The sequence below is a fragment of the Narcine bancroftii genome, chromosome 1 (genome assembly GCF_036971445.1).
Source record: "Narcine bancroftii isolate sNarBan1 chromosome 1, sNarBan1.hap1, whole genome shotgun sequence".
Lineage (NCBI taxonomy): Eukaryota > Metazoa > Chordata > Chondrichthyes > Torpediniformes > Narcinidae > Narcine > Narcine bancroftii.
In genome coordinates this window covers 43,432,414-43,458,250 of record NC_091469.1, presented here as the reverse complement: position 1 = coordinate 43,458,250, position 25,837 = coordinate 43,432,414, and the positions used below count along the sequence as shown (strand labels likewise).

At 41.9% G+C, this 25,837-nt stretch overlaps 1 protein-coding gene across 5 annotated transcripts in view; it reads left to right on the top strand.

The window, feature by feature from the left end:
- LOC138757589 (methylcytosine dioxygenase TET2-like) overlaps positions 1-25,837 on the top strand; it is a 177,706-nt gene that overhangs the window by 103,260 nt on the left and 48,609 nt on the right. For all 5 annotated transcript variants that reach the window (XM_069925192.1, XM_069925221.1, XM_069925202.1 and 2 more), the window contains one exon: positions 22,360-25,260. In XM_069925192.1, the coding sequence (XP_069781293.1) occupies positions 22,404-25,260 (2,857 nt within the window). In that variant the 5' untranslated portion in view covers positions 22,360-22,403. The remainder of the gene's footprint in view (positions 1-22,359; positions 25,261-25,837) is intronic.

Below are 25,837 nucleotides of genomic sequence, written 5' to 3'. Positions count from 1 at the left end.
ATATTGTTTCATGAATATATGAGAGTCTCAGATGGTTAGTGTGAGCAGTTCCTTTGGTCGTTCGGCAGTCTTACTGCCCGTGGGAAGATGCTATTATTCAGTCTGGTGGTGCTGGCTCTGATACTCCTGTATCTCTTCCCAGACAGGAGCAGCTGAATGATGCTGTGTGTAGAGTGAAAGGGGTCCTCAATGATTTTGCACACCCTCTTCAAACAACGATCTCAATAGATCACTTTGTTGGGGGGAGGGGGCAGTGGACAAAAGACTCCTGTGATCTTCTCTGCCATTCTTTTGTGGATTGATTTCTAATTGATTTCTTTGCAGCAACCAGAATGGTGCTAGCCTTATCAATGCACTTTAACTCCTCAACCTATTCATTTAGATTGGACAGTTGGGATCTGCTGGTTATCTCTGATCAGTCCCTGGCTTTCCAAGTCATTATTAATCCTGTCCCTTGGAATCTTTTCCAATACATTATCAATGCCCTACTACTGATATGAGGCTTTCAGATCTGCGATTACCAAGCTTTCGCCTGCTGCATTTCTTGAAAATTATGACCACCTTTGTTATCCTCCTGCCATCTGGTACTTCACTTGTGTGTGGCAGAGATTTATGAATTTCAGCCAGAGCCCAGCAATCTCTCCCCTTGGTCCTGTGGCAGCCTAGGATAAATCTCAATCACCTCTGGCAACTTATCCACCATCAGGCCCAGAAGCTCTCACAACTTCAGTTTGCATTGGAATTTCACCTTCCCTCAGATAGTTCTCCAACCACTACAGCGTCTTTTTACTTTATCAATACAATGAGAAAATATTGATTTAGAACCTCATTTCTATCTTCTGGCTCCACTCACAGATTAACCCTGTTGTCCCTAATGGGACCCACTCTTTCAGTATTTATCCTTAATACATTTTATTAGTTGCCTTTGGATTTACTAGTGATATTTTGTGATTCGTCTTATTGCCCTCCAACTGTCCCTTTTAAGCACCTTTTTATACTCTTGATTGCCCTCCCTTCACTTTTGTTTGCTAAACTATAACTTAAATGCTTCCACTTTTCTTTTCATAGAACCCTCAGAAACACTGGACATCCATGGTTACCCAGAAATGTTGCTGTTGGCTTTCTGACTGAGAACATTATGGCCTTGAACTTACTAGTTCACATTTGATAGCTTACCTGTAAGTAGATGTTCCCAGTCTACTTTTGCCAAATCCTGCCTGACTTTAATGAAATTAGCTTTTGCCCAATTTAAGACCAGGTTTATTCCTTAAAGTTACTATCTCCAAAATGCTCCTCCCTGACTAATTACATTCCCTAAGACAAGGTCTAGTCATGCTCCTTCTCTGCATACTATGTCAAAGGGCCCTTGTCAGACACCTCAGTAACTGGTGATGGTCTCAAATCCAGGATCCAGCCAGGGTTAAGTTCCATGGGGAAAATTTAATGCAGCAGGAGGCTATTTGCCTCTTACACATGCTCCACCATCCCATAATCTGATCTTTTACCTGGGCACCACTTGATTGCACCAACACCACAACCCTTGATTCCTTCAGTATTGAAAAATCTATTCATCTCCAAATTGACTTGCGGTCAAAGGATTCACACAGGCTGCGGGCTGCTGGAGATTGGCTCATGGGAACCAGGATTCGAGAGGATGCTGAGGGCAAGAAGACTCTCAAAAGGATATTGGGCACTGAAAGCTTTCTGTCATTGTTTTGGATATGGAACATGGGTTGCCAGTGGTTTGAATTGGAGTCTGCAGGGCTGTGGGAGTTCTGGAAGTCAATCCACAGACACTTAGTCTTTGAAAGGACTCTCTTTTGCTTTTCTTTCTCCTATTGTTAGCGAAGCTGGGCAATGCTCATGGTGACTCTTCATTTTCCTTAAGGCAGATAAAAATTGAAGTATATCATGTATATTACATTTTTAATGTATTATTACATGACAATAAAAGGAACCCTAGAACCTTTTGAACCTTTAATTTTAGACATACAGCACAGTAACAGGCCATTTCGACTCACAAGCCATGCTACCCAATTTACGCCCAATTAACCTGCAACCCCCAATATGTTTCGAACAGTGGGGGGGAACCGGAACCCCCCAGAGGAAGCCCACACACACATAGGGAGAACATACAAACTCTTTACAGATAGCACATGATTCGAACCCCTGTCCTGATTGCTGGTGTTGTAAGAGCTACGCTAACTGTGCCAGCCATAGTTATCATACTGGTTAGCTTCAAGACATTAGGTTTTTCTCTCCCCACAGATATAGCCTGATCTGCTGGGTATTTACAGCATTTTCTGTTTGTATCCAAGTTTATCAATATCAGAGAATTGCTCTACTTCTAAAGACCCTGTACTTTAACTGTGAGTGTTTGATCTGTATAAAGAAAACTAATCTGTGTTAAATGTGGGGTCTTTAGGGATACTAGGTGGATCAGCAGAAGTAAAAATTTTATGCTGCACAATGCTTTACTTGGAGAAGGCATATGGAATGTTGGCCATCATTGCTCAAGGGATTGAATTTAGGAGCAAAGAGGATATGCTGCAACTGTACAGAGGCCTGGTGAGGGTAAATCTGGAGCGCTGGTTTCCTCAAGTAAGGAGACTAAAGGTGTGGTGAATCTATGTTGAATCAGTCTCTCTCTGTGCTTAGCCCTGCTTTACTGACATTGGACGTGTATTATCTCCACCACTTAAGACACTCCCATTGGGTATAATTGTGTTTGCACCCATTGTCTTTCAATATTGTACCACTAGTTTCTGTTCATAAAAGCTATGATTACTGGTTTAACTACACAGCCTTCGTCTTCTTCATTAGCTGGCACTTCAAATATACTGGCTTTGGAGGTGGTTCTGAGCAGATTTAGTGGGTTGATTCCAGAGACGAGGGGGTTAGCCTATGAGGAGAGATTGAGTAGTCTAGGACTGTACTCGCTGGAATTCCGAAGAATGAGGGGGAATCTTATAGAAACATACCAGAGAGTGTTGAGTCTATGGAATTCTCTGCCCTTTGAAGAAGTGGAGGCTACCTCAGTAAATATATTTAAGACAAGGTTAGATAGATTTTACATAGGGAAATTAAGGATATGGGGAAAAAGCAAGTAGGTGGAGATGGCCCAATTATCAGATCAGCCATAATCTCATTTAATGGTGGAGCAGGCTCGATGAGCCAGATGGCTTACTCCTATTGCTTATGTTGATGAGTCAATACAGAGAGAGTAAAATTGTGTCCACAGCATAACATTACTTGACCCAAGAAAATTTTTTACACCAATCCATATTTAGCTTCTGAGTGTTTGATGTGCAAGGAATATATATTAGCCTGGACAAAATTGAGCAAATTAATGGCAAATGGAATTTAATGCAATAAGTGTGAAGTGATGCATGTTGAAAGGTCTAATAAGGATAGAACAGAAACCATGAATAATACCGGAAGCGGACCCTGAGAACACAGAAATCTTGGTGTACACCGATATATAGGCGATGCTGAAGCCATATGGGATGTTGGCCTTAATCAACTAGAGCACAGAATACATGAACGTGGTATAATCCTGTATAACATTGTTTGTGCCACAGCTGGAGTATTGTATACAGCTTTGGTTACCTCGTTGTTGGATTGGTTTGATTGCACTGGAGAAGTAGGAGAGGAAATTTACTAGGATGTTTCCTGGGATGGAACACTGGTTTTGTGGAAAGACTGCATGATTAGGTTTGTTTTTCTTGGAGCAGAGGAGGCGGAGGGGAGACCTGATGGAGGTATATAAAATTATGAGGGCATAGACAGGGTGGAAAGCAAGAAACCTGTCCCATTATCACAGATTCCTAAATCTAGAGCAAGAGTAAGAGGGTTAGAGTTGATCTGAAAAAAAGCTTTTGTTTCATCTAGGATACACTCGGGGATGTGCTGCTTGAGATCTCCATTGGTACTGGAGCAGCACCACACCTGCATTCTTAACCCCATACTCTACTCTCTTTATACCTATGTCTGTGTGGCTCGGTATGACAGTGACACCATCTACAAATTTGCTTACGACACCACAGTAGTGGATTGTATATAAAGGGGCGATGTATCAGCAGAGAGGAGGGAGATTGAAAACTTGGTGGAATGGTGTACTAACAACAACCTCTTACTCAATGTCATTGAAACCAAGAAACTGATAGTGGACTTTAAGAGGAGAAAACCAGAGGTGTTCACTCCAGTGATTATTGGGGATTGTAGGCGCAATAGGTGAGCAAATTTACACAGCCCAGTACATCACAAGCAAAACTCCCCACCTTGAAGAAAATCTACATGGAACACTGCCATCAGAGAATAGCAGCAATCGTCAAAGATCCACACCACCCAGTACATTATCTGTTCTCACTTCTGTCAACAGGAAAGAGGTATAGGTGCCACAATACTTGTACCACTAGGTTCAGGAACAATTGCTAAATAACAAAATCAATGAGAGACTCATTTAAGGACCCCTACTTTGTACATTACAGGTACATGATCCTTTATCCGGAACCCTTGGGGGAAGAGCGTGTTCCAAATTTCGGAAAACCAGATTTAAGCCCACCCGAATTGTGCTGTCGTATCCACCCCCACCCCCTTCCAGTCACGCTACCGTCTCCCCCACCCCCCTCACCTGCCCGACTTGCGCTGCCAGTGTCTCCCTCCCCCACCCACCTGACTTGTGCTGCTGGTCTCCTCCCCCCCCACCCCCCCCCCCCCGCCTGCCCGACTCATGCTGGGTCTCCCCCCATTTCCTGCCCGACTTGCGCTGCCGGTCTCCCCCCCCCCCACCCCCGTCCACCTGAGTTGTGCTACCGGTCTCTCCCCCGTCTGTTCGAGTCACGCTGCCTGTCTCTCGCCACATTCTGGAATACCAAGGCATAGAAGACTACCAAGCAAGTGCTGGTAAATAGGATATAGATAGTTGCTGGATTGGCAGCATATATGTGCATTGTAAGCTGAAGGGATTGTTCAGTGTTATACAACTCTATGTTCCATTTGAATATGAGTATACTCCATACTGCTCAACTGTTTTTCAAATATTGTCATGCTGCTTCTTCAGAGTGAGTTGTGTTGTATGATAAAATGCTGAGGAGTTATTGTAAGTCTTACTATTTCTTTAGTTAAAGGTTATAACTGCAGCTTTGGGTAGTGATGGTACCAGCTGTGGTAATGAAAAGAAAACTGATGACAAACCTTTCTTGTACAGGAAGTCTCAGTTAAAATAACATCACTCAACCAGAAAGTAAAAATGGTACCACCTAGCAATGTGTACACCTTTTCCGGAAACATCACTGGAGTTTCCAACTCTTTTTATCTAACCTTCAAATATAATTCAGTTTACAAGAATTGGTCCTGATGGACACAGATCATTGAAGTTCATGCTTTCAATTTCAGTTCAAATTAACAGATTTAATGGATAACTATCGAATATTTGGGTGAAATTTCTTAACTAACATTGGTCCTCAGACATTAAACAATAATTTAAAAATAGTGCTTAAAACTGGTAGAAGTTGAAAGAATACTTTTTTTAGTTCTTTAATTTTTATTGATGAGAAGTTTTGAATTATTGTTAAAAACCTTGGTTTTACTTCTTTTCATCTCTTTTTTAAATTTTTTTATTTTTCACACCATAAACCACATTGACCAAGATACATATATTTTCCTTTTCAAATATATACAGTGTCGTTTTCTCCCCCCCCCCTCTTCCCATCCCACCCTCCCTACCTCCCCTCCCATTCATTTAAAGTTCAGAATCTAAGATACATTAAACCCGTCAAACAATGTTGTCACTCAATAAAAATAAACAAGAAATTCCACTGAGTCAATTCTTTTCATTCCCTTCTCCTTCTGTCATTTTAGGTGATAGAAGTCCCTGGTAGGTTTTCTCTATAGTGTTTCATGTATGGCTCCCATATTTGTTCAAATATTGTAATATTATTTCTTAAATTTATATGTTATTTTTTCTAATGGAATACATTTATTCATTTCTATATACCATTGTTGTATTCTCAAATTATCTTCTAATTTCCAAGCTGACATAATACATTTTTTTGCTACAGCTAGGGCTATCCTAACAAATCTTTTTTGTGCACCATCCAAATCAAGTCCAAATTCTTTGTTTTTTATGTTACTTAGGAGGAAGATCTCTGGGTTTTTTGGTATATTGCTTTTTGTGATTTTATTTAATATATGGTTTAGATCTTCCCAAAATTTTTTCACTTTCTCACATGTCCACATTGCATGAATTGTTGTTCCCATTTCCTTTTTACAATGAAAACATCTATCAGATACTGTTGGGTCCCATTTATTTAACTTTTGAGGTGTAATATATAGCCTGTGTATCCAGTTATATTGTATCATACGTAACCTCGTATTTATTGTATTTCTCATAGTTCCTGAGCATAACTTCTCCCATGTTTCCTTCTTTATCTTTATGTTTAGATCTTGTTCCCATTTTTGTTTAGTTTTACCATTTGTTTCCTCATTCTCCTTTTCTTGTAGTTTAATATACATGTTTGTTATAAATTTTTTGATTATCATTGTGTCTGTAATAACATATTCAAAATTACTTCCCTCTGGTAACCTCAGACTGCTTTCCAATTTGTCCTTCAAGTAGGATTTCAGTTGGTAGTATGCCAACACTGTATCGTGAGTTATATTATATTTATCCTTCATTTGTTCAAAGGATAATAATTTATTTCCTGAAAAGCAATTTTCTATTCTTTTGATCCCTTTTTTCTCCCATTCTCTAAAGGAAAGGTTATCTATTGTAAAAGGGATTAGCTGATTACTTCTTTTCATCTTGATGAGTTCTTAATTTGACATTAAATTAGTGGATACTTAAAAATGCATGAGGCACAGCACAGAGTTAAAGGCAGTTGTATTTGCCATACTCAAGATTTTTTTTTAAAAACCTAGTAGCTAATGTGACCAATTACTGAGTCAAATGATTGCAATAGATAAGTCATATATAGACTTTCAGATGTCATTTTGAAAATGTACCAGAGCACACAGAAAAGTGATCAGTTGGTGAATCTGGAATCTAGGCTCAAAAATAAAAACAAAGAGCTAGTTTTACAAAAAAAAAGTTTTAAAGAGGAAAGCAGTTAAACTAAGTGAGAATTACACCGATACAAATTTATTGGGCCAAATGGCCTGTTTCCAAAAAGTAAATGGAATAGAAATGTTGCTTTTCTCTCAAGTCTTTGGATTCTGGAACTGCTGTAACTGTAACCAAGATATTTTTGGAAAGGTGTGTAAAAGAATATAGCCCAAATAAAGTTTGGGTTACAAGATGCAGATCACATATTTGATGGGGTGGGGGTGGGGGGAATTGGCTAAGAATTGGAATTCTTTCAATTACAGATTTCCATGACATTCCATGATTCCACAAATTTGGCAGCATCAATCTTCCTACAAAGCCTTGCTTTTTACTTCAAAGATGTGTTGAGTCAGTGAATACCTAAGAGGAGTTCAGCTTTGTTTTGCATTTTGGTTTACAGGTTAAGTTTCTGTTTCGTATCTCTATGTCTCAGATAGGCAGGGTGGCAGAAATTCAACTTGATCAATCATGGACAACATGTGGTTGAAATCACAAGGCTATTTTTTGTCAAGTGAACAAAACCAGAAGATGTCCTTATTGCGCCCAGTGAAAAGTACTGAATAAGCAACACTGAACTTCAGTTAACCATTCTTCATTGGTTTGGCTAAAGTGAATCCACACTTGGCATAATTGAACAAAGCTCTGTTATAGCTTTAAAATGTTTGGCAACATCCTAAAGCGAATGGCTCTGAAATGTCATAACACCTGGAGTTTACAGATGGTTATTGGTTGCCAGAATCCACCAGTGTAGATCCATTGGCAACCAGATAGGTGGGAGGGCACCTTGTTATTTGGGGATCATTTCACATGCACCATTTCACTGTCTGCCTTAATGTCTCATTGCCCATATTGGCAGAAACCCCAGCATCAATGGTCAGAATTGGAGGAAAAGTGGTCACCCTCATTCCTAACCTGCACTGATCACCTCAGCCTGAGGAGCAAAAGGTTTCAATCTACAAAATACCTTATATCTGCTTTTCTGAGATACAATCGCCTTCCATTTATCCATTGAGCAAATTCCTTTTGAAGAATAAAGACTAGAAATGTCTGATGCAGGTGGTCCACATCCCTACTTTCTTGGATGTCTAGAAACAAAACAAGAAGAAACTCTTGACATGGAGTAATCTGCCAGAACTATCAGAGTGGTTCTGCTAATGTGAAACCAGCAATATTTTGGTGGGGTTTCAAGTGCTTGGCACATGCATTTGATATTCACCTTTTCCCAGGATGTGTGTATCTTTGTAAGGTTTCCTAACAATTGAAGATGCTTTTAAAATAAGTTGATTTACAAGGTCCTTTGAGTCAACCACATAGAATTGGATGGAAGTAGTTGCAGATACAGTTTTAATTGTTACTCTCCCTAGCTGGTCTTCTGACGGACAGGTAGGTTTCATAGAGACAATTCCTAATAACCCACAAATTATCAGATGGCATGAAGAAGGGCAAAATGGGCACTCATTGAGAAATCAATTTAGCCATAAGTGGTGAGAATGTGGAAATGTCCGTCCTAGGAAGCAGATGAGAGAATAGTCGTAGAATTTATAGAGAAGCTTGACAAGCACACTAGAGAGAAGGAAAGATCTGTTAAGTGGACCTTGTTTCTGTGTTGTATAATCCTTGAACAATTGTAAATGGGTGATATATGATATACAATACAAGCAAAAATGTTAGGAAGCAACAAGTTTGTGTGTGAAGCTGTAGCACTCTACTACTACATATTAACAACTCATCTGCAATTGAAGGATTGTCTGTATTTTCAGATAGAAAAGTATTTCCAGTCAAAATTTCAAAAGAATCAATAGGAAGGATGATTGATGGCTTAAGGTAACTGCTCAGCCTGTGCCAATGTGGTTCCCCTTGTGTTTTCAGCTTGCAGCACCTAAAATCCTGAATACACCTGAGATGGTCTGATCTTGAAGCTAAGCAGGCACAGCACTGGTCAGTTCTTGGAGGGGAGACCAGCTAGGAACACTAGGTGCTGTAGGTTTCTTTGAGGGGCGCTTAACAAAGTGACGACTCCCTGTCTGCCTTACGGTAGACAAAAGTTCAAGAATTTCATGTGTGTAACATTCTAAATGTAGTATTTCGTAACAATAATGGAATATTTACCTTTATTAGAACAGGACTAAAATAGGTGCGTCATTAATGGGCAGCAATCTTTAGTTGCAAGTTATTATAGGTGAAAACTTCTTTTACCATTGTGTGTGGGGAGAGATGAAACCAGTGACTTTTAAAAGAAATCTTGATTTAATTCACAAACCATTGTGAGGTGGTTAAAGAATGCTGAGGTATGTGAGTGTGTGTGTATGGGTGTCTTTTCATGTACTTATGGGAGAGGGAATGAAATCAGTAGGAGGCATTGTAACATGTGAAAGTCATTAAGAATTTTAAAGTACTTTGTACCATAATAAAATGCCATATTTTAACAGTCTACTTTTCACAAAATATTGAACTTTGAATTTACCAGGTAACAAATTTTCAGCTGAATGACTCACAATAGTTTCATACAGTAGCAAATGAGATGTCTGGGAATGAGAATTAGACTTGGGCTGTGAGAAATGACAGAACCTGTTCAGCACATTATCATCACATCCAAAATCACAGGAATATTATTGACTTAAATCTGTTCAGATTCATTTCTCTCAACAATTCCTGTCTACCCTTCCCAAAAATAGATCCATCCTCCCTTTCTACTTCAAGGTCCATAAAATTATCACCTCTCAAATTTGTGTCCTTCTTACCCAGACTCTCTGAATCCTTCCACCCAAGATTTCACCCAAAGCAGCACTGATGAACATCACTCAGGACTCCCTCTATAATTGTCAAGGACAATTGTTCATTCTCTGTCCTTCTCGAGCATTCTTCAATCTTCAATAAGGTTCATTGCACCAGCATCCTCTAATGCTCCTCCACAGTTGTCACTCAGCCTAGTTCTAAACAATAACCTTTTTAGTTATTCCCAAACAAAAATCACTACCAATGGCTTCCCTTTTCAATAGCTTCAAATGGTTAATTCAGAGCTCCATTTTGTTTCTCATCCACCTGGTCTTTGAGAGCAGCAAATAAAAGATATCATCAGTCTTCAACTTCACCACTAACTCTGATCTCTGCCCTTTCATTGAGATTAAAAACCTCCTCCAATTAAATATAATTACTGACAATTGTCTTGATTCAGAGCATCCTGGTGTCAAATTTTATCTTGGGCTGTGTTTTGGTCATCCACATTGTTTGACATCACCCAACTCTGTCCTTTCCACCGTTTTACTGCCTCAGAAAATCACATTGATTTACACCTAAGCAAACTGTCAATTTTTAAATTGTCATCCTTATTTTCAAATTGATCCACATCATCCAATTTCTATCTCTTTAAACTCCTCCAGTTTGATCTTCCAAAATATATGTATGCCAATTCCAGTTCTTAAGAATTCTTGAGTTTAATCTTTCCAATGCAGCCAATTATATCTTCATTTGCCAAGACCCAAAGCTCTTGAAATCCCTCACAAAGTTTTCAGCTCCAATGCCACTTCCTCCTTTGAGCTGAACTTCAACAACAATCTCTAGCTGCTTTCAGGTGGCCACAAAGCCCGACTGTAAAGCCGCACAGAATACTCCTGTGCGGCTGTCGGGGGGCCATCTGAAACCGGAAAAGCCGGCCAGGAGGGTTACTTACCTAACCCTTCTCCGAGAGGTATAAATATCCTGTTCAGAGTATTGATTATGGCAGCTGAAAGCGGCGGGCTGATGATGTCGCGGTGACGTCGTCAGCCATCGACTCCTGAGACAAGAAAGCCAGACCAAAGTAGACTTCTTCAAACTTTATTTCGCACGCTCTCCTGCTGCCGGCCTCCCCCCATCTCACTCGCCCGCCTGACTCCCGCTGCCGGTTCCCCCACACCCTCGCTTGTCTGACTGCCTCTGCCGGTTCACCCCCCCCACCCTCTTCTGCCTGACTCACGTTTCCGCTGGCAGTCTCCCCCCTCCTCGCCCCCCCGACTCCTGCTGCCGGTCTCCCTCCCCCCCCTTGTCTGCCTGACTCCCGCTGCTGCTCTCCGCCCCCACCCTCGCCCATCCAACTCCCGTGGCCGCTGCCACTCCCCCCCCTCACCCTCCCGATTCCCGCTGCTAGTCTCCCACCCACCCCCAAAGGCAGCAGCCACGGGAGTCGGGTGGGCGAGGGTGGGGGGGGGGGGGAGATCCGGCAGCGGGGAGATCCGGCAGCGGGAGTCAGGCGGACGATGGTGGGAGGGGGAAACCGGCAGCGGCAACGTGAGTCGGGTGGGTGAGGATGGGAGGGGGAAACCGGCAGCAGGAGTCGGGCGGGGTAGGTTGGGGGGGGGATCCGGCAATGAGAGTCAAGTCATGCTCGAGTTGTTTGTCAGGCATGCCTTGATGCGCTGCTATGACGTGAGGTCAGCATGGGTGGGACTAGGCACCTGTCCGGAGTAGCTGACTTTTGCTGCTAGACGACTAGCAGTCAGCTGGCACGTTTAGGAGCCAGAAAGCCGTCCATTTCGAGGCCACCTCAACGTGCTAGCTGAACTCCTCTAGCCATGCCTGCAAGTGCCTAATCTTCTATCAGAAGACCTGAAAGCAGCTTCTGATAAAAGTTTTGTTCATTGCCCCTAAATGATTTGACATTTATTGTTTGCTAATGTTCCTGGGAAGAGCCATTGAACATATCTGTTCCAGTAAAGGCATGCTTGTAAGGATGTTAATGTAATAGTTATTGCAATTTTGATACAACTATTCAAAACATATCCAATAATAAAAATCCACCCCTTACAGGTATCTCAAATCCATTTCTTGCGCAGTAAGGCAATCATTGAGTTAATCGAATCAAAACCATAAAAGCATGATTACGATTAATTCTTTCACCTCTCATCCACATCAACAATTCAACCCACTCTTTTTGTCAATATTATTTGAACAGTTAACACTAACACCCTTATCTCCTCCATCTCAATTGGAACTTACCAGAAAATCTTTAAAGCAAACCTCTTAAAGTAGCTGAAAAATCTTTTCAAGTGGAAATTAGCAAAGTAATGATGCATAGGGAAATTAATTCCTATTTAAGGTAGGAACTACTTGAGCATGCATCATCCAGCATCAGACAAATTCAACAAGTCTAGAAGTGGTTCAGCAAAAGCAGATTTTGAATGATCTCTTATTTCCATTAGGAATTGAGACAAGTCTCTTATTTTTTTTTCCACACTGACATTAACCAGTGCCCACCAGTAGTTTGAACTGAAGTAAAGCAAAATGAAGAGTGCAAGGGTTAACACTTGTACTGGGAATTTTGGAATGTCACACTCAGTGAACATGACCCTAGTAAAGGCTTCCTACTTCTTGGATGACAAGCACCCCTCTTGTTTTTTACAGTATCAACACAATCTACCACATTTTGCTTCTCTTCAGGGAACTAAGGGAAAACAATTATCCTTTGAATGCTTATTTTTGTATCTGCCAGTAATAATCACCAACATTTACTGGGCCACAGGTTGCAGTTGCACTCAGTGCATGGGAGGTTTTATACTGAAACATTGGAGAGATTCCCATAGAAAAATTAGCAATTAGAAGTTTGTTTTGGAGACATATTTTGAAATCTTGTAGCAAAGCTTTATGTGACAAAAAAAAAATCAAGATATTGGGTGTGTATGTGTGTGTGTGTATAAATATATATATATATATATATAGCATTGGGTGTTTTCATTAACAGCTCACACATTTATTTGTGAAATTGAATGGTTAGAAAAACATTCTGCCCACCTGGAAATTGATTAGAATTCCCAGCATGCAGTTCTATTCAGCAAGAGAACTACCTTGTTTAGTATCATCCACACCAAACTGGAATAGTTCATGCTCAATTTAGGATTTTTGTACAAAGTTGATACTTCCAGAAACTGTTGAAGGACTGTTGGTTTGTTGAGAACAAGACATCAGACCTCAAAATGTATCTCCCACAGGCCAATTGAAGATTCTCACTCCAGCAGATGGGAATGTGCTGACATTTACCCACAAGCATTATCAGCGAAAACAAACCAGTCTTCCATTGAACTTCATGCTTGTGGCATATTAATAGATTGGCTCCTGCACTTGTCTTTGTAGTAACAGTAAGAATCAGAATTTATTGTCATGAGCAAGCTAACAGAAGTAAACAAATTAGTGTAAAAGAAGAGAAAAAGTGAGCTAGTGTCTGTGGTTCATTGTCCATTCAGAAATCTGATGGGAGAAGGGAAGAAACAGTTTATGGACCATTGGGTGTTTGTCTTCAGACCCTTGGTCCTCCTTCCTGATGGTAGCAGTGAGAAGAGGGCATGGCCTTGGTGGTGAGGGTCCTTAAGGATAGAGGCTGCTTTCTTGATACACAGCCTCTGTAGATGTCCTCGATGGAATGAAGACTGATCCCCATGTTGGCATTGGCCAAATTCACAACTCTGTTGTCTTTTCCTGTCCTGTGCATTGACATCTCCATAGTAGACAGTAATGCAACTAGTCAGAATGCTCTCCCTGGTAGACCTGTAAAAAAGTCTTTGGTGACATACCAAATCTCCTCAAATACGTCAGAAAGTGTAGGTGCTGGTGAGCCTTCTTCATGATTGGATTCACATGGAGGCACAGGATAGATCTTTAGAAATGTTGACACCCATCGTGCACACACACACACACCCATTATCTTGACTTTTTGTCACAAAGCATTGCTCCAAGATCTCAAAATATGTCTCCAAAACAAACTTCTAATTGCTAATTTTAAGCTAATTTTTCTATGGGATTCTCTGCAATGTTGCAGTATGAAACCTGCCATGTATTGGGGTGCAACTGCAACCTGTGGCCCAGTAAATGTTGTTTAAATGTATATTTAGAAAGCCATTAAAATACGAGAAGGAATTAGACGTCTGGGAGTGTTTTCCTCCTTTAACATCACTTCTATAAATGCAGGTTTTTTGAATCATCAACCTAAATTTTTCAAGTATCAGAGGATAAAAGCTCAAAAGTCCAAAAGCACCTTCTTTAATTTTGGTGGGAAATAAGTGCAACTATAGTTCCTTTCACACTTGCAAGTGATCCCAGGAATTAACTGCCAATTGGACTTTAAAGTGTCTAGTGTGAAAGCAAAATCAGCTCAATGCTCGTGTCAGATGATGTTATCTCACACCGGGGATAGACAGCGTCGACCCCTAGTACATTCCCGGCATCTGCAGATGCTGGCATTGCAATCATGCAAGTGTGAAACATGCAATTGCATTGTGGGATTGAAATGACCCAAGTTTTTGCATGAGTTCAGGAACATGAAGGAAGAAAATATTATAAACTTATAAAGGTATAAACTTTGCCATGGGATAGTCGCTGTGGCAGAGAGAGAGAGAGAGAGGGGGGGGGGAAAGCAATAAATAGCAATAGCAGACAATTTTTAAACAGCATGGGAAAGTTAGTAGCGCTATAGTGCACAATTTATAAAGGCCGTGGGAAAAAGCAATAGTGGGCCTGACTTCCCAGAATGCCTTGCAGCAGAGAACCTCCTCCATGAATGCTCCATGCATGCAGCAATGCATAAAGTCTTTTCTCTGCTGCACGGAATTCTGGAAGGGCAGTTCAGCCATTGCTTTTTCCCTACGGTATTTATAAATTGTATGCGATAGTGCCATCAATTTTCCCATGCTGCATAAATTGTACACGATATAGTGCTACTGTTATGGGCCCCAGAGAACCCCAAAACCCAGCAGCAATAGAAATTTACCAAGGCAAATGGTTACTTAAACAAAAGATACTTTTAATTATCTTTAAACATGAAAAGAGGATCAAACTTTAACTTATTACTATTAACTTAACCCCCTTCTAATTCTATGCGCACGTGTATTTAATGTGTGTATAAGTTCAGAAAAGTTCTTGATTCACAGTCCAATCTCACATCTCCCTCCTCCAAGTTCACTGGTATCAGGTTCTTGTCAGTTTTCAGAGAGAGATTTGTTGCTCGTTGGATGCACACAAATTGATTCCTTCAATGTCTTGCCGAAGAAACTTGCCCCATCAAGGTTTTCCAGATGATGACCTTTCTTTCAGGTCACTACAGAGTTCCTTTTCTGTTTCCCTTAATTCAAGTGAAACATTATGCAGCCAGCCATCTCCTCTTCTATGGACCACAGAGGCTTTGACCAGGTTGAATTAAGAACTCACAACCCATCTTCAAAATGTTTTTTTTTCCACAAGTTTGCCAGCTTGTCATGTTCCAGTCCCATCTGCTGTTGTTTAACTGTAGAACTGAATTTTTTTCTCTCTCTCTCTATCTCTCTCAGAGAAAGGCCTGTTTGACTCTCTCTGCATGCAAAACCACATGACCTTCCTAGAACAGCTAATTGCATTCAGACGTACTGAGGAACTGGACCCAATCTTCCAAGTCCGTCATCTGTTACTTTCCAAAACAATAATCCATTACTCCATAGCATGTCCAATTAACACCTACTTGTGAAGTCCTTATTGGCATTCTTCAAAGTTTTTGCAAAGGCACCCGGAGCCTGGTCTGTCTGGCTTGAGCAGAGCTCTGGCATTTTATATGAGATTTGTTTTGAAGTGTTTGTTTGCGACCTACACTTAAAAAAAACCTGCCACAATTTATCTCCTTTAAAACATATCTATATACAATATAAAATATAACATAATCTGTTATACTACCCTATTTAAAAATTGTCCACTATTGCTATTTATTGCTAGCACTTTTCCACAGTCCCTTATAAAGGTTTATATAGGTCAGCACCACAACAACAGGAGCTGAAGGGCTCATACTGTACTGTACATAAAGCTTAATTTTGTTCAAATACAAGATGATAATACATTGATCAGGATTTAGGGCAGGTTCACCATCACTCAATGAATCTGTCATGACATCACCATTAGAAGGTCGAACAGTCCTAACCTGGGGATGGCTCCTTGCAAGTGTCCCAGTTAGGAGTGGTCAAGTGTGAAAAGCCAAACCCCCCATTCCTATCCCAGGACACTGAATGCCCAATATAGTGGGATGCAAGTGTGAAAGGGGCTATAGATGGAGATTGGGTGAATTTTCAATCTCTTTGGTCTTAAATTTTGCACTTTAAGTACCCTGGATCACACCAGGAAATAAGATTCATGGGTGATGGTTTAAAATGACTGCTCAAAATTATCTTCCCACACTGGCTTGCACAGAAGTATAAATTTAACTCATTTGCATAACCACTATAATTATTATATACAGATGTTTATTTAACATTTCTTAGTGATTCTGGAGTGGTAAGTTGAACCCCTGCTCATTTCCCCATTCCATTTTCTAATAGAGGGGTAAGGCCTGTGAGCTTAAAGTTCCATAATTCAGTAATATTGAAATACAAAGTTGATACCATTTGATTTATTGTTTCATTTTGTTTAAATGCTCTTCTATGTGTGAGCCCTTTAGCTCTTACTTCAGCTCTCTCATAGCACTTTAATTTTCAGACAAAATGAAAAAAATGGATTTAACCCAACTCTTCTTAACCAAGCCATAAATCCCTCTGAAAGCTAATAACAAACTTGTAAAGAGTCATGGTAATGGAAATATAACTGATCATTTGGATTTTGGTCAGACAGACACAACATCAGCAATATAATGGCTTAATTTTAAGTCTCAAGTTATTGTCATTGTAATAAAACATTAAATGAAATTTGCTTTTGCCTGCTGTAAGGCAGACAGATTTGCCATCAGGGCAGAAATTGCCTAAGTGCCTGTTACAGGCCCAGAGGACCCCAAAACCCAGCACCAATAGAAATTCACCAAGACAAATGGTTACTTAAACATAAAAACTGGATCAAACTTTAACATTACTATTAACTTAACCCCCTTCTAATTCGAAGCTCACGTGTATGTAATGTGTATAAGTTCAGAAAAATTATTTGATCCAATTTCACTTCTCACTCCCCCAAGTCCACCAGAATAGGGCAATTCTTATACTGTGCACAGAATTTAACATTTCCAAATTTTCACCTAGCTCTGGTGCTGAAAGATAATTTGTTACCACTTGGTTCTTGTTGGTTTCGGAGAGAGATTTGTTGCTCATTGGACACACACAAACTGATACCCTCCGATCAGCCACTTCAGTTACTTGCTGAAGAAACTTGCACCATCAGGGTTTTCCAAATGATAACCTCTTCTTCTGCAGGTCACCAGAGTTCGTTTTGTTTCCCTTATTTAAGGTGAAACACTCTAGCCACCATTTCCTCTTGTATCGGCCATATGGGTTTTCAAAAGGCTGAACTCAGAACTTACAACCCGACTTCAAAAAGGGGTTTCAACAAGCTGCCAGCTTGCCATGACTGCAGAAACCATTTCTCTCTCTCTCTCTCTTAGAGAAAGCCTGTTCGGTCTCTTCTTTCTCCCTGCTTGCAAAACCACATGACCTTCTTGGAACAGCAAACTGCAACCAGACAGATTGTGGCACCAGACCCAAATTTCTGAGTCCATTCATCTGTTGCTTTCCAAAACAATAATCCATTACTCCACAGCATGTCCTATTAACACCTACTTGTAAAGTCCTTATAGGCATTCTTCAAAGTTTTTGCTGAGCCACTTGGAGCCTTGACTGTCTGGGTTGAGCAGAGCTCTGCCATTTTAAATGAGATCTGTTTTGAAGTGTTGGTATGTGACGTACATTTAAAAAAAACCTGCCACAATTTATTTCCTATAAAACATATCTATGTACAATATAAAATACAACATAATCTGTCACACTTTCCCCCTACAAAGGAATTTTAACTCAAATTAAAATTCAGTTATAACTAAACTGACTTTAAAATTACCCAAGTGATAACAATACACAATATATAACATTGTAATAATGTAACCCAATGTTAAGAGTATATATTTCTATATATGATTAATTTTAACATCTTGACAAACAATCTGCTATCACATTATTTGTACTGCTGATATGATTAATTTGCAGATAATACTCTTGCAATATTAAACTCCAGTTTAACTATCTTCAATTTTTATTCTTCATTTTATTCAAAAACACCAGAGGATTGTGGTCAGTAAATGTTACAATTGGCTCATGAGAGGTACCGAGATATACATCAAAATTCTGAAGTGCAAGTATTCTCAATAGTGGAATAGTTCCTTTGATGAACATTGAATTTTTTTGAAAAGTAGGCAACTGGTTGGTCAATTCATTGTTTTTGTAATAAAACTGTACCTAATGCCCCCTCACTGGCATCCACTGCTAAAGAAAATAGTCTGTCAAAATCAGGAGATTTTAAAACAGTGCAATGGCATAGCATCTCCTTTAAATTTTCTAAAGCTCTCTGACAAACTTTAATCCACACAAATTTCTCCCCTTTCTTCAAAAGATTGGTTAAAGGAAGAACAACTTCAACAAAATTTCCCCAAATACTCTGCCAATCCTAAAAACCTTCTCACTGCTTTCTTGCCATTGGGAATAGGAAATTCAGAAATTGTATTCACCTTTGCTTGAATAGGTGCAACTTTGCAAAGTTGACCCTAGTATGTTGCAGTAGCATGTCCAAATTCACTTTTTGCTAAATTAACAGTTAAGTTTGCTTTGGTTAATCTTCCAAACAATTTGTCCAATTCCCTCAGATGTTCCCTCAGTGTCACCAGTATAAGCATCTGTATGTGTCAAACCTTGGATTACCAAATCAATCATCCGTTGAAATGTTGCAGGGGCATTTTTCACACCAAAAGGTAACACATTATTCTCATATAAACTGGATGGAGTTACAAAAGCTGAAATACTCTTTCCTCTTTCAGTTAGAGACACACATCAGTAACCCTTCAACAAATCCACCTTAGCAAGTAATTTAGCTTTCCCAATTTTATCAATACAGTCATCTATTCTCGGAATAGGATAGGCATCCATTTTAGTTACTGAATTAACCTTCCTGTAATCTGTATAGAACATAACAGTTCCATCTGGTTTGGGTACTAGAACACAAGAACACTAGAACACAAGAATCTGAATTTGAAGGTCTAATAATATCATTTTTCAACATATATTCCACCTCCTGATCCATGATTTTATTCTTCTGAATGTTTATTCTCTATGGGTGTTGTTTTATGGAACTTGCCTCTCCCACAACCACAACATGATAAATCACTGACGTCCTTTTTGGCACATCAGGAAACAAATTTGTATATTTCAAAATTAATTCTTTCAGTTACATCTGTTCTTGTGACCTAAGAAGGCATAATTTTTCCTCCAGATTTTCTAAAATTGCTGAGTTAGACAGGTACACAGCAACCATGGTTTCTTTAAGGTTACCCTCACAAGATTCTGTTTCCATAATCTTATGATCCATAAGTTCCTCAACCATATTAACAACTAACACATGTGATACAGACTGTTCTCCGCTACCTTTTTCCTCTTAATAAGGTTTAATTAACAATTCACCCTTCAAGTAATATCCGCAAACCATTTCTTTAACCTCCTGTTCACTTACTGCTTTGTTCCTTAAGTCATTAAGATCTGTATCTGTCCTCTGTCGCTGAATTAACTCTTTCCATGACAGAGAAATCCTATTCTCACAATTATCCTGCTCTTTCAAGACTATTTCAGAAATACTGGGCAAGTCTCTATCTACTAGATCTTCCTCTGCTCTCATAATTTTCTTAGACAAAGACCTTGTTATAGCACATGCAGGATATAATCTCACAGTCCTCTTCAATGTCATCTTTACTAGGCTGATTTGTTCACCTCAAAACTGATCCAACTTTATCCTCTGCCAAATCATTCCCTAATAAAAATTAAACTCCTTGCATGGGTAACTTTGAAATAACTCCTACTACAACAGGTCCTTTAACTAATTCTGAATTCAGCATTATGTTATGAAGAGATATTGACTCTACCTCACTTCCAACATCTTTAATCAAAATTTTCTCCTCTGTGTCAGTCTTTTGATCAGGAGTTAAAACATTCTGCAACAGTGACTGAGCAGCTAAGAATTTTAACTGGGAATCCCCACCTTTACTGAAACCAGGCCCTCTAACACAAAAGGTTTGAAAACATCCATAACACCCTTACCATGTTTGAAACATCTGCAGTCCTTAAATTCAACTGTCTGAATATAGGCTTCTGGTAAAACCTCATTTGCTCATCTCCTTTTCAACACTAAACAATTTGCAATAACATGACCAGGTTTATTACAAAAATGACATACAAATCCAGAAGTTCTGTCCTTTCCCACTTTATCTTCATCTTTTTCCTTAATGTTCTCCCCAGACTTAATTTCAGGCTTACTAGTCTTCTCCACATTAAACTTCTGAACAGGTTTACTAATCTGAAAAAAGCTGAAATTTATTTTTGTGAATCAGGGCATATTGATCTGCTAACCTTGCTGTTTGCTGCAATGCTCTCATGTCTCTCTCATTCAGGTATAATTTAATCTAATTTGGAACACACCTTTTAATTTCCTTGCGGTCCATTCAAGAGGAGAGGACTGGCTGCCTAATGTTTCACTTGAGAGAAACAAAAAAAAGGAACTCTCTGGTGACCAGAAAGAAAGAGGTTATCATCTGGAAATCCATGATGGGGCAAATTTCTTTGGCAAGACAATGAAATGGCTGATTAAATGGTATCAGTTGTGGGTGTCCAACAAGCAACAAATCTCTCTGAAAACCCACAAGAACCTTCCTGAGTGGTAACCATTTACCTTTCAAGCACCAAAGGCTGGTGAAAATCATAAATGTTAAATTCTGTGCACATTATAAGAATTACCTGATACCAGTGAACTTGGAGGAGTGAAAAGTGAGATTGGACTGTGAATCCAAGAACTAAAATGAACTTACCTACACATGTGCTTAGATTTAGAAGGGGGTTAAGTACCTTAATAGTAGTAAATTAAAGTTTGATCCTGTTTTCATGTTTAAAGATAATTAAAAACAACTTTTAAATCTTGGTGAATATCTATTGCTGCTGGGTTTGGGGGTCCTCTGGGCTCATAACAGTACACGAACTACACTAAAAAAAAACCTGCCACAATTTTTTCTCCTATAAAACATATCTTTATAAAATATAACAATCTGTCACAGAATTAACCAATAATTGTGTGAGTGTGCAGATTAAGATTCTGGTTCCTGAAGCATCTGCCACTGATTAAATTTGGGATATCCAAACTAAAAGCAGCAGTTGATTAAAGAACTGTTAAAGGAAAGAGGCAAGGAAGCCATGTAGATTGAAGATAAGGATGAGGTCTGTGAAGTCAGTACAATGATGGATGGAAAGTTGATGAATTTGTGGATAGTGGGGTAACAAGCAATTGCAATTTATAATTCACTGGACCAGAAATGTTAGTACAGGTTCACATTGAGCCCAAGCTTGAATGATACTTCTTAAACTGGTCCTCAACATTGAGCATAGGACTTCATATCCATCAAGTTGCTGCTAGCTGCTTCATTGCTACTGGTGGGTCGACAGAGAGCCCTAAGCTAGCATATGGCTATTTGCACATCTGGAGGGGCTGACGCTTGGCTTACGTCTGTCTAGACACGCCACTTTCGGTCCTGTCCAATTCTAATAGACAGTTCCGTTCCAGACGGAATGCACCCACACTTCTCGACTCAGTTAGCTGTTCCCTACTCTTTTTGTGATCATTGAAGCGTGGAATGTTTGAGGTCAGTGCGCCTTGAAGCCAAGCAAGTATAAGCACTGATTTTAAAAACTATAGCAACCACTGATATTTACTCATTTGCTAGTGTTGACCTCTGTCCCACTAAAACTGCGAGTGTGTGTCCTTGCTCGAGTTACATACAGTATTATATATCGAAACAGTCTATTCAATCCATTTGCTCGGTTTCGGCTTTTATACTGGGCACACCTCATGAGCTCGTGTCCATTGTACAGTGCATCTGATAAGCTCGTTATCATCAACTAAGAGGTGAAAGTGTGAATTTATTCCCCCGTTTATAACGTTTCATGAGAAGCAAACGGGTTTAAAAAGTACCTTTTCAAAATGCAGAAGGCAAACTTGTCTACGTGAAATTTAGTGTGCCAAGGAGTTCATTGAGATTGTACTCTTCGGTTTTCATGGGGGTTGAGCATTCCAGCCGTTACTTCCCTTTAAGAAATGAAGGTGAGGGGAATATTGAAGTCTCTACTTCCTCTCTAATCTGGCAATAAATTATTAAACTTTCTGCAATAAGAGACATGGAAAACATTTAAAATAGAGTCGATGTTATCGATGTATTTCTGGAATACCATCAGTTACTGGCTATGTAAAAAAATAATATTCTCCTCTTCCAGATACGTTCGGTGGTAACCTTGTGGATGGCCCTCAAGCAGACCAGATGGAACAGAAGCGAGCCAGTCATGTCGAGGACAAGAGACTGAGTCCAGTGTTACCGACCCGTTGTCAATCTCCAGAGCGGGCCGCTGAAGCTCTGTCGGCGAAGGGCGAAACTGTAAGTGAATTACATCAACAACCAGAAATCGAGCCGCGCCAGCTCAATGGAGATTGCAAATGGGACAGTGTGAAAAGCAGCCACACGGAGAGCCATGCACAGGAAGGCGGGGCTCAGCGTGAAACGCCAAGAGTCGCCAAGACCGTGCAGAACGGCGTGAAGCATGTCCTCAGTGAGTTTTCTTTGTGTGGGCTTCAGCAAAGCAAGAGAATCAAGTTGGACGAAGAGTCAAACGGACAGGACTCGGACTTGGAGAATCAAGATGCCAAAGTTAAAGGGTGCATTTGGGGAAAGGGTGGTCTTGGTGAGGCAGACGGGCAGATTCCTCCGGGAGATACGAGTGAAGCGCCCGGGGCCCCCCAATCACAACCGAGCCAGAATGTCGTCAAGCAAGTTGACAGTTACAAAAACGGGGACGTACTCCACTTCTTTGAAAACAACCAGTTGCTGGTTGCAAATGGTGCTACAAATTTATCATCTTCCACAAGCATCCTGCAGGACGTTGTCCGGGACAACGCGCGGTCTCCGGTCAATCCCAAGTATTTGTTTACCGTGGCAGCTCGTGAAATAGCCGGAACAGCTCAGACCGCCGAGTTGCCTCGGAGGGCAGCTTTAACACATCCCTCAGGGCCACCGCTTTCCCCCTGGAGCTCCTCTTCTGGACCGGCGCACATTTCGGCCGGAGAGGCTGGCGCACTGGGGCAACGCGGCGGCGTCCCGGTGCTGACCTCATTGAAGACGGAAGGGCAGCTCCAGCAGCAGCAGGCTGGGCAGGGAGCAGCGACCACGACCCAAGAGGCGCGAGGCTCGGCGGGGCAGCTGGCCGCTCCGAGAGGCTCGGCGGGGTTTGCCGAGCATTCCCAGCCGCAGACCAGCGGGCCGGGAGCCACCTGCCCCGCGAGCACCTCGACAGCCGCCGACTCGTTTCCCGGGGCTTGTCTGACGCCTGCTGGTGCTCCCGGCGGATCGGACAGTTTTCGGCAGCGAACTGTAGGGCTCGGCTCCACTCTCGACCGTCTCAGCCGTGTCAGTGGAAACCTGCCAGCTGGCGGACGGTCTCCGAAGCACACAGACGCCCGGGCGTCCTTCGGAGAGGGGGAACAGCGACAGCCGGCTGAGAACGGCGCCTCTCCTTCTCAGCGGCCGGCGGGGCAGCAGCAGCATGGTAGCAACCTATGCGGCGAAGCCGGGCATCGGGCGCGCAGTCAAGCCTGGCTACTGCTCCAGAGCCGGCAGCGAGAGCAAGCGAACCCCCAGCTTTGGGGCCACACACCATCACAGGCCAACGACCCGTCTCCCCAGGAGGGCGGAGGGCCGCCGCCTCTGAGTGGGCAGGCGTCCCCGGAGAAAGGGTCCGCTGTGTTGGCGCCGGATCTCCAGCGACGAAGCGAGACGCCCGGGCTAGAGCTGAGCGGATCTCGGCCCCCAGGATCGGGAGGGCATGAACAATGGCCCCACTCCCCCTCGCCGCGACTCCTGCCAAGTCCCCAGGGCAAGGCGGAGCCCCCGGCGGGGAAAGCGTCGCTGCTGCAGTGCGTTGCCTCGAGCCGGCCCCATTCTGGATCGCGGCAGCCGGAGCATGGGACGCCGGGGTCCGCGCCCCACCGGTGGCAGATGTCCCAAACTCAACAACTACAGGTCGCTCTCGGCCACACGACGCCAGCACCCAAACCTCATTGCCCCCCTTATCCAAGCGATGGCGGACAACAGCCTCCCTGTGGCTCAAAGCAAGTGGTACTCAGCACACTGGAGACAGCAGTGGGAAATTTGAGTGAGCGACACTCTCATGGAATGCAGGCACAGCAGGAGCACCCTCTTCACACGCACAGAAAACTCAGCGATTCTCACACCAGTAAAATCGCCCCGCCTTACTGTGGCAACCAGCAGAGTAACCCGGACGACGCAAGAACGCTCTGCAATAGAGAAAGCGGTTCCCCCCCGCTGAGCAAGGACACTGATTTATCGCAAATGCAATGCCCCGAGCAGGAGTCGGGGCAAGCCCAGAACCCAAAGCCACACGCACACCACACATCTGTTATCCAACAGACTCAGCAGCTCCCCGTCTATCAGCGACACTCACAGGTACAGGCTGAACTCTTGCAGAGACTCGCTGCCCGTGGAGCGGCGCAGGACCACTCGCACCCAACCTCAGTGCAAAGCCCTCAGCGCCCATTCATTCCGAAAGAAGAAACGTCCGCACTTAAATCCCATTTATTGCCGCAGGGAGACAGTCAAATTAGACCTCATCAACAAATAATCCAGGATTTCAAAGGACTTTATAAAGTGATTAAGGTTGAGAAAGAATCTCCGACCCTCCAGCTGAAAGATGAGCCAGAAGCAGGGTATGTTATTAAACAACCGAGCCAGCAATTCAGCTGTGACCACCAGGGCCAAGAAAGGAGCATCATCGAGGCCCTGGAGCAGCGTTTCAAGGAATACCATCTCTCCTTCCCCTTCGAACGGCAGTCGTGTGTCAAGTCGCCCAAGCAAGTGAAGGTGGAAACTTCGGGGCCGCTCACAGTGTTGTCTGCCCTCGCGGATTTCGAGTCTGATGTGGGCGGGGACTGTCCCTCGGCAATACAGACCAGCTCGTCCACTGAGGCCACGCCAACGAAAAAACGGCCAGGATCCACCCTGAGTAATTTTTTAGAGTCCCCTTTGAAGCTTTTAGAAACCCCGATTAAAAGTTTATTGGACACCCCGAAAAAGACTCAGTTTGATGTCCCCGCGTGCAGCTGTGTTGGTGAGTTTGGGATTTTACTTACTTTCTAATAGCCATTGATCACATGATGCCCCCAGCTTTGCTTGCGTATCTTATCGGTGGGAATTTGAAGGTCCAGGTCTGCAACACTGATCCACCTCTCGACCTTTTCCATTTCTTTGTCAGAAATGGAATAATCAAAATTCTTCAAGCGTGGATTTTCCCCTTGCATTTTCATCCAGGGTACACATTTTGTCCAAGCAATCCAAGGTTGTTAATTTCCTTCGGGGTTGCTGTTTCTCAAAACTCCCTTCCATCAGTGTTCAACTGGAGTGGTCTATTTTGCCCAGCCAGTTCACCAGTTCTCTAGCACAATGTCAGGAACGAATAAGGATGGGAAGATCACTGTAATTTACATGTATACCTTCCTAGACAACTTGGCATGTACCAGCTCCATCAAATGGCAGGAAAACTGCATAGTCAAAAATATAAACACACTGTACCATGTGGCCTCTATAATCCATAATTGCACACAACCATGGACTCACATACATTCAGCTCAGCATACACCTAAAGAACTCTTTCTACAGAGCTGTGCACCTGAGGAAACTTGGCATGT